Source organism: Globicephala melas, chromosome 20, assembly GCF_963455315.2.
Source record: "Globicephala melas chromosome 20, mGloMel1.2, whole genome shotgun sequence".
Lineage (NCBI taxonomy): Eukaryota > Metazoa > Chordata > Mammalia > Artiodactyla > Delphinidae > Globicephala > Globicephala melas.
The window spans coordinates 5,723,443-5,741,233 of record NC_083333.1 but is presented as its reverse complement, the minus strand read 5'-3'; the positions used below and the strand labels follow the sequence as shown (position 1 = coordinate 5,741,233).

The 17,791-nt window shown below is 38.9% G+C and overlaps 1 protein-coding gene across 3 annotated transcripts in view; it reads left to right on the top strand.

Annotated features, from left to right (window-relative positions):
* SSH2 (slingshot protein phosphatase 2) overlaps window positions 1–17,791 on the top strand; it is a 245,419-nt gene that overhangs the window by 130,666 nt on the left and 96,962 nt on the right. The window contains exon 1 of one of the 3 annotated variants that reach the window (XM_030861927.2): window positions 7,263–7,544. The exons of the other annotated variants lie outside the window; for them this stretch is intronic. Coding sequence (XP_030717787.2) covers window positions 7,417–7,544 — 128 coding nt within the window. The 5' untranslated portion in view covers window positions 7,263–7,416. Of the gene's footprint in view, window positions 1–7,262; window positions 7,545–17,791 lie in introns of those variants that run through there. 3 annotated transcript variants of the gene reach the window in all.

The window sequence follows — 17,791 nt, the reverse complement described above, 5'->3', positions numbered from 1 at the left end:
GGTAGTGAACCTACATAATCATGCAGACAATGTAGAAGACTGATTAACAAAACAGGTTCTGGAGCCAGAATAACTGGCTGAGTTTGAAATACTACTGTATTACCTTAGGCAAATCATTTAACCTCTCTGAGCCTCATAAAGATAATAATAGAATCATAGGGTTGTTTGTGAGAATTGAGATACTGCATGTAAACTCTTAATAGAGGATCTGGTACACAGTGAGTGTCAGCCCAATAAATATCAGTTATTGTTTTTACTTTCAAGACCTTCTCAGCTCCTCTAGATTCCATATTATGTTACTCCCAAATTTATTTCCCATTTTTCTATCTCTGTCTCACCCCATTTCAGGACATTGATAGTATTAGGCCACATTTGGCTTATTCACCTATAATGTCTTCTACATCATTAGCATCAAACAAGATCTTAAAACATCTTTTGAATTAAAAGTTATCTTCAAAATAGTTTATGTACTATATTTTTTACAGTCTAAGTAATTCTTTTAAATTAATTGTCTATAATATAGTTCTTCATATTTTTCTTTATAATTTAGTATATTTCTCTAGTTTCCTTAAGCATGTTTTACTTTTCTCATATTATACACATATACGTACGCATGTGTACATATATATACATATATTGATATATATATATATATTTTTAACGCAGTATGTAAAACATGTGTAGAAGAGAATCTTGGGCCCTGAGTTAATTTAATAGATCACAGTGTGGGAGGAGACACAAAGATTCCAGTGGAAAACAAAAAACTAAACCCTTTAGGAAGGCAATTTGATAATGTCTGCCGATTCCTAAGATGTTTAAAATATTTTAACTAACTGCCAATTCCACCTCTAGGTATCCATCCAACAAATATATTCACATGAATGCCCAAAGATTGTGTGAAAGCATGTTCATAGTGATACTGTATATAATAGTAAAGACTGGACACAATTTAAATGTTCATCAGTAGAGGACTATTTAAATAAATTATATATAATTGTAAAATAGAATACTATGCACTCCTTTAAAAAAATGAGGTTCATCTTTATAAACATGGAAAAGTGTCCAAGATATAGTAATAAGTGTGTGGGAAGCACAAAGCAGAATAATATGCATAATATAATTATGGCTTGTGTGCATGTGTGTTTCTTAAAGAGCAGCTACAATATATTAATGTTTGCTTATGCAAGGAAAATTTCTGGAAGTATTAACAGTCATCCCTGGGAGTAGGATGATGGGGATGAGAAGAGTGACTTTTAGTGACTTTTACTTTATCTTTCTGAATACTGAAAAAAAAATGTTTTTGAGCATGTGTTTAAAAAATTTTTTTTAATGTTTAAAGAGATGGTGAGGATTAAATGGTTAAATGTTTTGTAAGGTGTGTTGGATGTGAAAAGTGATCTATAAATGCCTATTATTTTTACTAAACAATAGAGTGTGAGGCTTTTGTAACCTGAAGAAAGCAGCATTTCAACATCTCTTCCTACTAGAGCATATGGTTAAGACTATGAAGGATGAGTGCCTTAGATCTGCCTCTCACGGAGTTGATAGGTAGATCTTTTCGGTATTCCCCATTGCTCTTATGGTGGAAAGTTCCCTAGAAAGGATTGGAAGGGCTCAGTGACATTGTTTAATCCAGTGTTTAAAACTATTGTCAGATATTCTTTTAAATAAAACTATTAGCCTTGGGGTGATTGCAAAACTTGATCGCTTTTAAGAGCCTTTGTTTACAGAGTTTAGTGTATTGTATTGAATGAAGAGTGCCTTTGACTAAGTGTAGCAAGATACCTCTAGGTACTGTCTGGGCAACAAGTTTGAAAATTAGGGGTATTATCTTGAGAGTTTTATCCTAGCATTTTACAGATTAACAGGAGACAGACTGTTGTGCTACTCTAGGTAACAGGCTTTTTGTTTTGTAACTCTTTAAAGTGTTGGTTTTCTCCCTTTTGACCCTCAGGAGATTAATTTACTATTTATTTCCCTAGATCAAGCCCCTTAGAGAAAACATAAAAATACAAATAGATCTTCTGATTGGTATGATCATTCTTTCTTATGACTAGGTATTTAAAAAATAAAGTTATATAAGTTAATACTATTATTTCAAAGCTTAAAAAAAAAGAAAGCAAAATCCCAGTAAGCACTGCAGATCTCATGTTACTACAAGATGGCAATATATAATTAACTGCCTGGCAAACAATAATAGTAAAGACTTCCTGAATGAAATGGTGGTATATAGGGGAAGTTTATTTGTATTTTAATTTTCATTCATTCATCACCTTCTCATTCCAAATACAAACAAATACAGTGCTTTCTGTTATTGGAAGCTGACTGGCCAATTTATGGACGGTAAAAATACAAAAATTTAGTGCTGTCCTGTTTACAAAGCACTTGTGTCTGTGTATCTTAGTAAACCTGGGAGGTAAGCATTACCATCCCACTTTAAGATTAAAGGAATCAGGGCTGGAACAGAGTAAGTTTTGCCTGTGGACAAAGTAGCTAGAGTCTAGAACTTTCTGATATCAGATTCATTGCCATTTTAATGTTGCCCGCTTTAGCTGTTTTTCAGGTTGGTGGAAAAGAGCATAGAGGATTATCTCTAGTCCAACGTTTTCATTTTCTTAGTGAATAAACTAAAATGCACAGTGGACTTTACCTGAAGGTTGCCAGACTGACTTCAGAGTCCCCTTGCGCCCCCCTCCCACACGCACACACACGCTTTCTGAACAACCTAAAGAAAAGCACATAGGTCCTTTACCTTAGAGAAACACTCAAAGGGTAAGATACATGGAAGAGTTAGGAAAGTAGAAACATTTTAATAAAAATGTAAAAATTTATTATAGTCCTGCACTCTGATCTAAGATTCTTCATTGAACGTTCCAACTCTCTGATTTTATTCCTGAAGGGCAATCTCCTCAACCTTTCCCTTAGCTCTCTTAAGCTTACAGAGCCATTAAGGCCAAAAAGTAGATTTTTGTGCCAGACACTCTTTTCAGTGCTTTATATGTGTTAATTTAATTAATCCTCCCAATAACTTCATAAATTAGGTACTAATACTGAGCCCTAGATTAAGTAGCTATTTAAAGTTCATAGCTATTGGTGGCACTAGGATTCAAACTCAGCCGATTAATTCCAAGGCCAGAGTTTGTTGGGTTTTCTTAATAAACTTTAAAAAAATTATTTTTAAAGTTCTTTTTTTAATTAATTAATTAATTTATATTTATTTTTGGCTGCATTGGCTCTTGGTTGCTGCATGTAGGCTTTCTCTAGCTGCAGTGAGCAGGGGCTACTCTTCTTTGAGGTGCATGGGCTTCTCACTGTGGTGGCTTCTCTTGTTGCGGAGTATGGGCTCTATAGGCGCATGGGCTTCAGTAGTTGTGGCTCATGGGCTCTAGAGCCTGCGTAGGTTCAGTAGTTGTGGCGCATGGGCTTAGTTGCTCCACAACATGTGGGGTCTTGCCGGACCAGGGATAGAATCCGTGTCCCCTGCATTGGCAGGCGGATTCTTAACCACTGTGCCACCAGGGAAGTCCAGCCAGAGTTTTTAACTGTTGGGCTGTACTGCTTTGAACTAAATGACTGCATTAAGTGGATTAAATCCATTTTTCAGGATCTCCAGATTGGATGAAATTTCTTTCCTAAGGTTCCCGACTCTCCCAAAACAGATCTTGGGATATTTCCTTAGGGTTTTATTATCCCATTTTACAGATGAAGTTAAGTGACTTGGCCAAAATCTTAGATTATTAAATGACTGTGTTAGAACTAAATTTAGGTCCTCTGGTTTCTAGCCTGCAGTTTTTGGTACTATAACATTGTCACCTTTTCGCTCGTTAGCTATTGTCAATTCAAGTGATCCACCCATGTTGAAATTTTGTTACAGCAACAAAAGCATGTTCACATCCTTCACATTTCACCTTTGGACCTGTCCTGGAGTACAGTTAGGTCAGTATGCAAGTCTCTGGTTTTATACAGTTTTACAGTGTTTATACCTTATGGAGGGACACATGGAAACATAGTAATGGAAGTATCTTATAGATACAAGAGACATCTATTACTTTAAATTTTTTCAATGCTATTAATATATGAGTCTACAAAAAATTTAATTTGGTCATAGCTAATGCTGTCAAGAGCCAAATTAACATTTTAGAATATTCATATTTCTGACCCTTGAAATAGTCAGCAAATGACATGACAAAATTCATTTCAAGTCTACTAAATTCAAGCAACAGTATAAAGAAATGCAGTGATATTTCTTCAGGGCCTTTGGGCAGATTTTTTTTTTTAGAGAAAGCCCCTTCTGACTTCATGTGGAGTAGAAAACTAGCTTAGTTTATTTCATGCTGCTCAATTTAATTTGGAATCATTTTTGAATTCCCAGATGCTTGGGTACAGAGAACTTGCTCCCTAGAGCCTTGTTTCCTGACACTGGAGAGTAAAGGATTAAATTGAGCTGAAACTAAATTGATTGACATTTTGACACTCTGCAGATTGTGAAAAGAAACAGAATTTGTTCAACTTTTTGAAACAGTAGTAGAAAGAACTATTTCCTTAAAGGTACTTCAGTCTGCAGAGGTGATTTTTTTTTTTTTCCTTAAAAACCAAGAAGCATGTTCTAGCACTTCACCAATTTTCTATATTACAGTTCAAAATGAGAATTTAACTTTGAAAAGCTTTTGAAAAGGCCTCGATGGGGGTGTTAAAATAGTCTCCTTTTGTTGGACGGGCACTGACAGAAGTCTTTTGAGGAGAAACAAAGGACTATGCACTTATGGGGTGTCACTATAGGAACCTATTTATAAAAGACAAGTATACATATTTATGAAATCTTTATCTCTAGCTTTTTTAAATGCCAGAGATATTAAGTGTTGCATTGAGTAAGATACATTTCCTGCTGAGTTCTTTTTCCGGCAGATACAAATGATTACCATGACATCATCTTTTCCTAAATGGCGTCATTTAAGTGTTGACTTCAATAAAATCCTATCACTGCTGTGTCATGAAAGGAACTGGACTCACCTTAACAGTGCTGTTCCAAACAGCCTGCTACGGTTTTTTTGTTTTTTGGGTTTTTTTTTTTTAATCACTGCAGGAGGCTGTAATAAATTACAGCCTGGAAGAAGTTTCAAACTGGCAAGTTTGCCAGATATTTAAAGCAATTTATTTTGGGGTGTATCAGCAGATTTTTTCTTACACTGCCATTTGGGTGCCTGCTGACATAGCCTGAATAAATCTTTCAAAATTTTTCCTTCCTAGAGATGGATGAAGATGATGATGCACTGGACTCCGAAGTCCAGACCTTTTATTCATTAAGTCTTCACTTGCCAACTAGTTCCTTCTTAATTTAGATATCTATTTCTGGCATGAGTTTGCAATATTTCCAGTCCCTCAGTGCCTTGGCAACAACTTTGTTTTATGGAAGGATCAACTAACAAAAGAAGGATTCTGGTTGTAGACATAGAATTTATAGTTTAGATTATTTCATTACTAGTATTTTGAAAATTGCCAAACTTCCCAATAGGAAAAGAAGTCTGAAATTTTATATAAAACAAAGACTTATTTCTTCTTGATTCAGCATATGCTGAGTAGTAAAGTGAGTTCTTCCTAATTATAGTCTCTTTTATAGTTCTACTTTCTCTTATAATTTTTTCTCATGATCTCTTATGATAGTGAAGTCGTTTTTTTTTAATTATTGATTTTTGGCTCTGGAATTCCTAAAGCAACTTATATCGATGTATATTTTAGTCAAGTATTCATAAAAGCTAAAAATACTGATGCCCAAAAATACTTGTTCTGATGAGACAGTGAGGACAAGAGATAAGGGAGCTAACTTTTTTTTTAATTAATTAATTTATTTATTTTTGACTGCATTGGGTCTTCGTTGCTGCACATGGGTTTTCTCTAGTTGCAGCGAGCGGGGCCTGTTCTTCGTTGTGGTGCGCAGGCTTCTCATTACAGGGGCTTCTTTTGTGGAGCACAGGCTCTAGGCACATGGGCTTCAGTAGTTGTAGCACGTAGGCTCAGTAGTTGGGGCCCACGGGCTCTAGAGCGCAGGCTCAGTAGTTGGGGCGCACGGACTTAGTTGTTCCGCAGCATGTGGGATCTTTCCGGACCAGGGCTCGAACCCATGTCCCCTGCATTTGCAGGCAGATTCTTAACCACTGCACCACCAGGGAAGCCCAGAGAGCTAACTTTTACTGAGTGCCTGAAGGGGGCCAGTCCCTTTTGTAAACCACTACACATAGCAGAGTGTGTAGGTGAGAGAGAAAAGAGATTCTCTTTTTACAGAGCTGGTCCCTGTTCAGGTGAAAGGCACTGCTCAGCGAGTTGTTAAGGAAAATCATAAAGCATCAGGGAATAGGATTTGGTGGGGAAAGCCCTAGATCAGGAGTTATAAAACAGGAGTTCCTATCTAAGTTCCTATCTAAGTCAGCTACAAATAAGATCATCTGGCTAGACCCGCAGTGTTTCCACATCGGCACAGTAAGGATATAACCTCTAGCCCGTCTTCCTGTCTAGATCATTTGGCACAGTAGTTGTCAACCAGGCTGCGCAATGCGATTACCAGGGGAGCTTTGAAAAATACTAACTTCTAGATCCCAACTTTAAGAGATTACGATTTGATTTGTCTAGAGTGCAACCGGGCATTGGGATTTTTTTTTAATCTCCACAGGTGGATTCATATGTGCAGTTAAGGCTGGGAATCCTTGGTTTGGAGGATGGTTAGTAAATTTATTTACAAGCATTAGCAGATGTTATCGACAGTGTAGATAGACTTTTTTCCCCATCATAGCTTCAACTGTTGAAAAAAAAAATCCAGTTTATCTCAGCATTTTCCTAGTCCGTAGCACATAGGAAGCCGTTGATAAAACATTGCATTTGCGAGTGTACAGCCTTTAAGTTTTAAGGTCATTTGAAAAATGGGGTTTGGTTGAGGTTCATGCATAAAGCAGATTATGAGGCAGGACCTTTCTGTTGAAACATTCCAATGAAATGCGAGCCTTTCTGGCTCACCCCACGGCTCCCTTCACTCCTTCACCCAAGCCGAGATGGCTTGGGGCCGACCCTGTTCCCCAGGCTCCGACGCCGGTAGCGGATCCGGCGGCTGCTAAGAGCTCCGGGGCGGGGCGCCCGCGGGGCCCGACCCTCTCGGGTCTCAGGACCCGCCCCGCCGGCGCGCTCAGCCCCGCCCCGCCCCGCCCCGGACGCGAGTTGGGGCGGGCTGCTGGAGGCGCCCGGACGCCGGGACTCCACAGCCGAGCCCCAGGGCTACGGCAGCTGCTTCCGCGCGACCCGGCGGGCCCTCTTCTGCCGCCGGGAGTCCGCGCTGCCCGCGCCTCAAGTCCGGCGGAGCCCAAAGCGAGCGCCTCGTGCCGGAGCCGGGCGGGGGCCGGGATGCGGAGCTGTGCGCCTTGAGCCGGCCCCATGACCCTGAGCACGTTGGCCCGCGAGAGGAAGGCGCCCCCCGCCTGCACCTGGAGCCTCAGTGGCCCCGACATGATCCCCTACTTCTCAGCCAACGCGGTCATCTCGCAGAACGCCATCAACCAGCTGTGAGTGCGCCGCGCACCCTCCCACCCTCTGTGAACGCTCGGAAAGTTTGCTTTTCAGCAGCCGCTTTCCCCCGGCAATTGGGAGCAAGCAAGGGCGAAATCGCATCCTGCTTGCTTGCAGGTCTTGGGGCGTCTGGGGGCATAGTGAGGTGGAGAGGAAGGGTAATTCTTGGAGGGAGAAAGTGTCCTGGGGGTGGGGAGGCGGACAGAAAATCCTTTGGGAGAATTTCTGGTAAACTTTGAGAGAATCTGAAAGTGAGGTCGCCCCAGGGAAATTGTGATGACTGAGTGACAGCCGTATGGCATTCGGGAGACTTGGGCTGAAGGGCGGTCAGTAGCTCTGAACCGCCGGCCGGAAAAGCTAGCACTCCCTTGCGGGTCCTGCTGGTGCTCAAGCTCCCGTGTTTGTTGTTCTGTTTTCTTGTTTCAAATAAGTTTGCTTGTGACCATAGGTTTCTGTTACAAGCCATGCACACAAAGAAAGGCAGTTCATTCTTAACACCCGCTGGTTGTAGTCTGAAATTATTTCATAAAACTGGATTTTAGTAGTTTGGCTCTTTTTCTTTTTGTCTCCGCCTGTAGTAGTACGTGCTAACAACCCAAGCCTGTATGCACACCTTCAATCGCCAAAGTGCAAGATTCATTTGCATCTTTAAATCTTAACTGTTTTCAAAGTCTCTAGAGTTGTTTCTCCCTTCCATTGTGGTTTAGTTATTTCTGAGAACTGTGTGCTCAAGCTTGTGATTAATCTCATCTCACAGTTAGGGCGAAGTAGAGGAACTCTCATCTCACAGTTAAAAAGGGCGAAGTAGAGGAACTCCCATCTATTCAAGTTGCATCCTTAAACTAGTTGAGTGATTTAGGGTTACTTTTAGATAGCAGCAGTTTGATCTTTGTAGTGTATTAGCACTCATTCGGAGTAGCTTCAAGGAGAGTCGCCTACTGAGGTTTTCCCAGACTCCTGGCACTTGAGCAACTTCTCTTTCCCTCCCAGCTCAACCCTAAGGAACTTTTTAGTTTCATGTCCAACAATAGAAACTTTCCATTATCCCTTAGTAAAGATCCCAAGAATAGCATGTAAAGTGATTTATAGATAATCTTAAAGCTAATTTATTATTTTAACTAACTGTTTTGCTCTCTTACCAAATCAAATTTGCATTTCAACTTTTTTTCTTTGTGTCGATTCATGGTGGCGCACCGAAAAAACAATATCCCCCCGCAGTATCGTGGTTTTACTGTTTTGTATTATAAACTCTACAGAATTAAATCAACTGTTTACTTGTATTTTCCCTTTAAAAAAAAAAAGACAATTGGAGTGAATAATCTGAAAGTGGATAACCAATCTCAAAATAAGTGCTCACAATACTTTTTAAAAGGTAGTGGAAGCAACCCACATGTCCATTAATGGATACATGGATAAACAGAATGAATATTATTCAGCCTTAAAAAGGAAGGAAATTCTGATATATGCTACAACATGGATGAACTTTGAAGACATCATACTAACTGAAATAAGCCAGTGACAAAGTACAAATACTGTATGATTCCACTTATGTGAGGGACCTTAGAGTAGTCTGGTTGCTAGGGGTTGGAGGAGGGGAATGAGATGTTTGTGTTTAATAGGTACAGAATTTCATTTGAGGAAGAAGAAAAAGTTATGGGGATGGATGGTGCTGATGGTTGCACAACAATGTGAATGAATTTATTGGCACTGAACTGTACACTTAAAAATGGTTAAAATGGCAAATTTTATATATATTTAACTACAGTTTAAAAAAAAGGTTAAACAAAACTTAAAAGGCAGAGCTTCTAAGCTTTGTGGGGAAAAGGAGTTTTGAATCTTGCTTCCTAGTGTGGTCAAGCAAGTACAGATTTCTTTTCCTACTAATTAGTGACTTTGGGTAAGTCATTTGAGTTCAGTTTCTTAAACTGTAAAATGATGATATGGTGGTTCCTACCCCAGAGGATCGTAAAAGATTATATGTGTGGTAACAATTTACAAACTATAAACCCCTGCCCAGGAAAATGTAATTGAAATTAAACAAAAACTATTAGCTGCCATTTATTGACGACTTGCCATTGTGCTAAGTTTAATGTGTATTATTATCTCATTTAATCATCACAGCCACCCTATGAACTAATTTATTCTGTTTACAGATAATGTAGCTGAGGCTTAGAGAAGTTAAGTAATTACTCAAGACCATATAGCTCGTAAATGACAAAAATGTCCTTAGAATCCAGATGTTTCCTAGGCCAGTGCTCTTAACCACTAGAAAAATGATCTTCTGTCTTCGTAGTTGCAAGGCCACTTTTGAGACTTATGTCTTAGGAGTTATCTTTATGTGCTGACATCTTCAACTTAGTAGTAAAAACATTTGCTACACGAAGAGTTTTGCTGTTAAGGTAGACACTCTTTTAAAGAATTTGCAGAATATTTCTCTTTTCCTTTTTGTCTCTCTTTTACCACTTTTTTTTTCTTAAGAGAGTTTTGCTAATATTCTCTTCTTCTAAAGTGTATTTATTAGTATTGCTTTAGCCATCATTTTTATTTTACATTTATAGTGTTGCCCAGTTCATCATCATTTAAAAATCCTTGGGGAGGGGGAAGGGTGAGCTGTGACAGGGCGAGAGAGAGTCATGGGCATATACACACTAACAAACGTAGTAAGGTAGATAGCTAGTGGGAAGCAGCCACATGGCACAGGGATATTGGCTCGGTGCTTTGTGACAACCTGGAGGGGTGGGATAGGGAGGGTGGGAGGGAGGGAGACGCAAGAGGGAAGACATATGGGAACATATGTTTATGTATGACTGATTCACTTTGTTATAAAGCAGAAACGAACACACCATTGTAAAGCAATTATACCCCAATAAAGATGTTAAAAAAAAAAAAAAAATCCTTAGGGGCTTCCCTAGTGGCACAGTGGTTAAGAATCCGCCTGCCAATGCAGGGGACACGGGTTCAAGCCCTGGTCCGGGAAGGTCCCACATGCCGCGGAGCAACTAAGCCCGTGCACCACAACTACTGAGCCTGCACCCTAGAGCCCGCGAGTCACAACTACTGAAGCCCTTGCCCCTAGAGCCCGTGCTCCGCGACAAGAGAAGCCACCGCAGTGAGAAGCCACCGCAGTGAGAAGCCTGCGCACCCCAGCGGAGAGTAGCCCCCGCTCGCCACAACTAGAGAAAGCCCGCGCACAGCAGTAACAGTAGTTACTGTCATAAGTGTTAAATTTTGTTAACTTACACACATTTTTGGCACCTAATGCAGAAGTTCTTAATTTTGGGTCTATGGTTATTGAAGCCATGAATTGGCCTTAGAAGCTTAATGAACTCCTTGAGATCATATGAAAATGTTGGGTAAATATATTTTTAAAAATCATATTCTCAAAGTCATGTGATATAAAAGGTTAAGAATCTCGTTCCTGGGACTTCACTGGTGGTCCAGTGGTTGAGACTCCATGTTCCCAATGGAGGGGGCCCGGGTTCCATCCCTGGTCAGAGAGCTAGATCCTGCATGCCCCAACTAAAAGATCCCGCATGCCGCAACTAAGACCTGGCACAGCCAAATAAACAAACAAACAAATACATAGTTTTTAAAAATCTCCTTCCTAAAGGGAAGTATTGTTTCTAAGGCCTGATACAGTAAAAACATAACTGGTGTGAGCATTTCCCTGTGGTGCCAGATGTGTAAATAGCAGTGATGAATGGGAGCAACTAAAAGATTAAGATTTAAGGTCCTTAAGTGAAGACTGAATTTTAACTGTATGCTTGGGGCAAGGGGTACCATGACACCTGAGTACTCTTAGGCCAGTGGTTCTCTTGTCATTGCTGAGGACCCACTCATAAGAGCTTTTTTTCCTTTTCTTGTTTGCTGCCTCAGATTTGCTCTGGGTTTAGAAACCAAGTAAACCGTGTAACAAATCCCATGAGAACTGTGTCAGAGTAAAAAGACCACAGTGAGATCTTAGGGGCTTCCCTATGGAGAAAGTTAATGACCTTTAGAGTAGGGCCTTTGGATACCTATTTTGGTGATTTCACAGGCTCTTTCGAATTTCTTGACTTTTAACTGTGTGTGTATACATATAGGTGAAATTAGAGAATAGCTTGGGTATTACTGTATGTTATTGGGAATTATATCATCATTATTAGATTAAGGTCTCCCCTTACCATTGTGTAAAACTCACCAAATATAGTGTTATTTCTTATGTATTCAGAGAAGAACATTAAGAAGTGATTGAATTAACTCCAGAAACAAAGAATAGTTACTGTCATAAGTGTTAATCCTACTAGAAAAATATATGTGAGCAACCCCGAGCATCATCTGATCAAACTTCAAGAGTCTTGGATCAGACTGCTCAAATGATCATGAAAAGTTCCATACCCTTTAAGAATCTACATATGCTTTTAAATAAAACAAAAATCTGAAGTTCTGAAAAATATGGGAGCCTGTTATTTTTTTTAAACCTACGTTATTTTTTTTTAAACCTATGTTATTTTTAGAGAGCCAGCCTTCAATCTCTGAGAAGTGAAGTTGCTAAGCAAGGGGCCAAGGCTTTTCTAATGTTATTGTTATATGCCAAACAAATAGCTTATCGACAAATAGGTGACTATTTTTGTGTCCTGAAAAGTTCAGGGAAGGATCAAGAATTAGTAGATAAAATGCTGGCAAAGGCTATCATTAAAGCAGTGTTCCCATTATGAAAACCACTGATCAAAAGTCTTGGAACTTAAAAAAAAAAAAAGTCTTGGAAGCTTGAGACATTGCTTGATTTATTAATGAGGTTACCTTGAGCTTTTTATCCTTGACCCAAAATACTTGTATTTATTTACTTGGTTATGTATATGAGTTTGACTTCCTAGCTTCACATCAGTGCTTTCTGAAGTCAAGCTCAGCAACAGAGGAGCATATTGAGATGATTATCCAAAATGTACCTTTTCATGAAATTGAAAGGTAGAAACAGCTTTATTTTTTGTGTTTATTAGTGATAGTACGAATGCTCTTTTCAGTTCTGCTGTGTAGTTATGCAAGTGATTTCACATGTGCTCATCTCTGAACTTAAGCTTGCATCAGGATCACCTAGATGGCTTATTGAAACACAGACTGCTGCCTACACCACCAGAGTTTCTGATTCTGTAGGTCTGGGGTGAGACTAGAGAATTTAAATTTCTAACAAGTTCCTAGAGGATGCTGATGATGCTGATCCAGGGACCACACTTTGGAAACCACTGCCTTAAAGTATTCCTGTGAGGCAGATTGGGCAAGTCATTATCCACATTTTGTAGAGTAAATAAACTAAAAAATCAAAATGGTGAAGTGATTGCCACAGGGATTACATGATTTGCTATTGGTAGAACTGAAACTAGAAGCAGCATTTCCTGTCTCCAAATCTAGAGCTCTTAACGATGCTGCACTCAAAGTCCTGATGCTTTGTATATATGTGGGAACATTTCTTTAGATAAAATTCTAGCAGTGGAATTTCTGGGTCTGATGGTATGTACCTGTTAAAATTTTGATACATGCTGCCAAAATGCTTTGCAGTTTGCTTTGCCAATTTGCTCTTACAAGCTGTAAGTAAGAGTATATCTTACTTATATACTTACATAGGTATCTTCACCAACCCTGGTAATATTAGTGATATTAGATAGCAGTTAATTTTTTACTGAGCTCTTACTGTGTGCCAGGCATTGTTTTGAGTACTATGCATATTACCTCATTCTCTGTTCTTAACAACTTTGACTTAGGTGTATCCTCAGTTACACACAAGAGGCACAGAGATTTTAAGTAATTTGTCTAAGGTAATACAGCCAGGATGCAAACACAGACAGTCTCACTCCAGGACCCCTGCTCTTAAACACTCCTCTGTTTGCACTTCCCTTACTATTGAAGAACTTTAGGATCCTTTTGTATTTTTATTGGTCTTGCTCATTTTTCTTCTATAATTTACATGTTTGTACTTTAACCATTTTTCTATTGGTAGTTTTTTTCATGTAGTACTCTGTATATTCTGAATATGTTTTAAAAATACTTTGCCCAGCCTATTGCTTGTCTTTTAATTTTGCATCTTGTATAAAGTTTTTAATTTTTTTTCTTTTTTTAACTTATTGGCTGCGTTGGATCTTTGTTGCTGCGCACGGGCTTTCTCTAGTTGTGGTGAGCGGGGGCCTACTCTTTGTTGCGGTACACAGGCTTCCCATTGCAGTGGCTTCTCTTATTGTGGAGCACAGGCTCTAGGCATGAGGGCTTCAGTAGTTGTGGCTCGTGGGCTCTAGAGCGCAGGCTCAGTAGTTGTGGCACACGGGCTTAGTTGCTCCGTGACATGTGGGATCTTCCTGGACCAGGGTTTGAACCTGTGTCCCCTGCATTGGCAGGTAGATTCTTAAGCACTGCGCCACCAGGGAAGTCCCAAAAGTTTTTAATTTTTATGTAGTAAAATCTGTCAGTATTTTCTCTTATGATTTCAGTTTTGCATTTGGCTTTTACCCTTCCCACCCACTCCCAGGATTATAAATACTCTTTTGTATTTTTCTAGTATGCCTACACTTTAAAAATATTTCACTCTTTAAAACTGTAATTTATCTTCACAGGCATACCTTGGAGATAATGTGGGTTCAGTTCCAGACTACCACAATAAAGTGAATGTTACAATAAAATGAGTTACACGAATTTTTTGCTTTCCCCATGCATATAAAAGTTATGTTTACACTGTAGTCTGTAAAGTGTGCGGTAGTATTATGTCTAAAAGAAAACAACCTGCTCACCTTAATTTTAAAATGCTTTATTGCTAAATGCTGACCCTCATCTGAGCCTTCAGCAAGTCTTGATCTTTTTGGTGGTGGAGGGTTTGAAATATTGCGAGAAATACCAAAAGGTGACACAGAGACGTGAAGTGAGCAAATGCTGTTGAAAAAATGGCACCAGTAGACTTGCTCTACTCAGGGTTGCCACAAACCTTAAATTTGTTTAAAAAAAAAAATGCAGTATCTGCGAAGCGCAATAAAGAGAAGCACAACAAAACAAGGTATGCCTGTATTTATTGTGTGAGGTCGAGCTTTAACTTTACCTTTTTTCCAAATGGACAGTCATTTATTCCAATACCATTTATTTAGCTCATTCTCACTTCACTGATTTGAAATGCTATTCGTATATATTAAGTCCTATTGACATGTTTTCTTTCATACACCAATACCACATTTTTACTTAATGTAGATTTAGTGGACATTTTGATATCTTGTATCACAAGGCCTACCTCAGTGTATGTGTTTTTTTAATATCTGAGCTACTTTTGCTTATTTTCCAGGTAAGTCTCAGAAACAGATTGTCAATTTCTACTTTTAAAAATCCTATTGGGATTTTGATTTAAATTGTACTGAACTAGGTTTAGGAAGAATTAACAGCTTTATAAAATGAGCCTTCCCGATGAGGAATGTGGTATGTGTGTCTGTTTATCCACTGTTTTTAAAATGTCCTTCATTTAAATTTTACACTTTTCCTCATACAGTAGTTACACATTTCTTATTAGGTATATTCATGGGTGTTTTATAAAGTTTTTGTTGCTCTTGTGAATGAGCTCTTCTTTCCCATGATGTTTTCTAATTAGTCCCTGTAGGTGTATGGTAAAACTGGTTTTTATAGTATTTGCTTTTGTATCAGACCACCTTGCTAAACTCTTAGTCCTAATATCTAATAGATATTTTAGTTGATTTTCTTGACTTCTCTGGGTGGATGATTATATCATCTGTAAATGGGTTTTCTCTAAGTGTAACTCTTCATTGCTTTGCCTTAGGCTTTAGTGTAGTGTTGAAGAGGAGCCATGCTAGTGGTCTCATCTTGTTTTCCATTGTAAAAGGGGTGCTTTTTATGTTTTCTAAATAGATGTATTGTGTGCTGTAGGTTCCAGCATAGATCACTTTCCAAGTTAAGGATATTTCCTACTATTCCTAATTTCAATTTTTTTTTTTTTTTTCGGTATGTGGGCCTCTCACTGTTGTGGCCTTTCCCGCTGCGGAGTGCAGGCTCCGGATGCGCAGGCTCAGTGGCCATGGCTCACGGGCCTAGCCGCTCCGCGGCATGTGGGATCCTCCCAGACCGGGGCATGAACCCGTGTCCCCTGTATCGGCAAGCGGACTCTCAACCACTGCGCCACCAGGGAAGCCCTCAAGTATTTTTAAATTAGATATAGTTATTGAATTTTATTACGTGTTTTTTGGACATCTGTTGGAAGGATAATATTTCCCCCCTTTCCTGGGAATGCAGTGACACATTGAGTTGCAAAAGTTGAATTGTCCTTTCACGCTGTTTGCATTATTTGTTAACATATTGCTGGAATTGGTTTACTAATATTTTAAGATTTTTTCATTCAAATATTTGTTGAATCTTTGGTGCTCTCTTTGTCCAGCTTACGTATGATTTGTTGAATGATTTAGGTATAGTCTTCCATCTTTTTCTAGCTCTAAAACAGTTCTTTAGCAGAAATTCTGTACTTTAAAAGCCTAGAACCAAGAAGTCCTACTCCAAATGTTATAATTTTGTGAAATTGTTTTGCCTTTCAGATTCTTAAATTTCCTTGTTGTATTGAATTAAGTGTGTTTATCGTCCATGATACTTTTAAAATCTACATTTGTCCTCTGCAGAAATGGATAAACATAATTATAATAATTGATAATTCAGTGATTGAAGCCAGGCATTCATTTATGATTTAAGAGCTTTTTTTCCCCTCGTTCGTGGGTAAAGAGACTAATAATAATATTTTTAAAAGGCATGAGGGCTTCCCTGGTGGCGCAGTGGTTGAGAGTCTGCCTGCCGATGCAGGGGACACGGGTTCGTGCCCCGGTCTGGGAAGATCCCACATGCCGCGGAGCGGCTGGGCCCGTGAGCCATGGCCACTGAGCCTGCGCGTCCGGAGCCTGTGCTCCGCAACAGGAGAGGCCACAACAGTGAGAGGCCTGCATACCGCAAAAAAAAAAAAAAAAAAAAAAAAAGGCATGAGATGTCTGTTTGATTTTAAATCAGTACTGTTTCTGTGCTTGTTTCTGATCCTTGAATAGGCAATATACCCTTAAAAGGTAGAATATTATTTAAAAGGTGCTCAAATAAGTTTACATCAAGTGAATTAATCTTCTACATCAAGTGAATTAATGGCCTTCAAATATGAAGGAGAAGTTAATTGTCAGAGTAAAAGGTGCATTTGTGTTTTCATTAGCAGTGATAACTTTGTGTGCCTTTATCCGTACTTGTGCTGCTTTGAAGTCAGTAGAGCAGTAATTGGCTTGGAACAGAGAGGAAAAAAGCTCTCAAATTTGGCCTTACTGGAAACCAGTTAACTGAAGAGTAACTCTGCATAATAAAGATGAACAGGAATGGTGAGGTTGTGATGCACTCAAGGCAAGATTTCTTTGATAAATCTGAGTGAATTTTTTTTTCTAAATTACTGTTCTTCAGATTGTGTGCTCACCTGTAATCACTCCTGAAATTGGGCAGTTTCTTTAGACTTACACTGAGAAACCATTGCCCAAAGCCAAATAATTAAGGATGTTGTCATTCTCTGGCTCCAAGAGCTGTTGAACCTTGGAGTAATGGAGGGGCTAAACTACAGATCCTCTTGCTCCCTCTCTTCTTGGGTTTCTCCAGTAAATGTGAATCTTCTTAATTACCTTATGTAAAATTGCCTTGGGACTAAAGAACAGTGGTGTAGATGCTATCACATAATGTTTCTGAATTTCTAAGGTGAAAGCAAAAAAATAATAATCAGTATCTTAACTACTTTCAGATAGAGTTAGAGTTAGCTTTGCATTGTTAGAATTATACAGGATGTTGCTTCCACTAACATAATTAGATTTAACTTGAAGAAATGTGCTAAAAACATCAAGGCCTTTTTAGGTGTTCCTGTGATTTGGAAAGGATGTGGCAGATGATTTATAAATAGATTGTTAGTACTGCACACCAAAGGGCACATTTGGGCTCACTTCCTTTTTGCAGGTTGTGCAAATTGGGCAACTCTTGTTTTTTGCATTAATCTGTTTTTAGAGGGGTGTGACCCTTCTTTTAGTAACCTGAGGGATTTGGCATTAGGTATGTGTCTGTTAAAGCCACAGAATCCAGAGGCTTGTATTCCTCTCAAATAAAGAGAAACTTCAGTGTTAGCCTGTACTAGAGTGGGGTTTTTTTAAATTGTAAGTTCAGTTTTCCAGATGTAGAAGACATAGAATTATTTGATTTTTTTTTTTTTTTTTTTTGGATGATGAGCGAA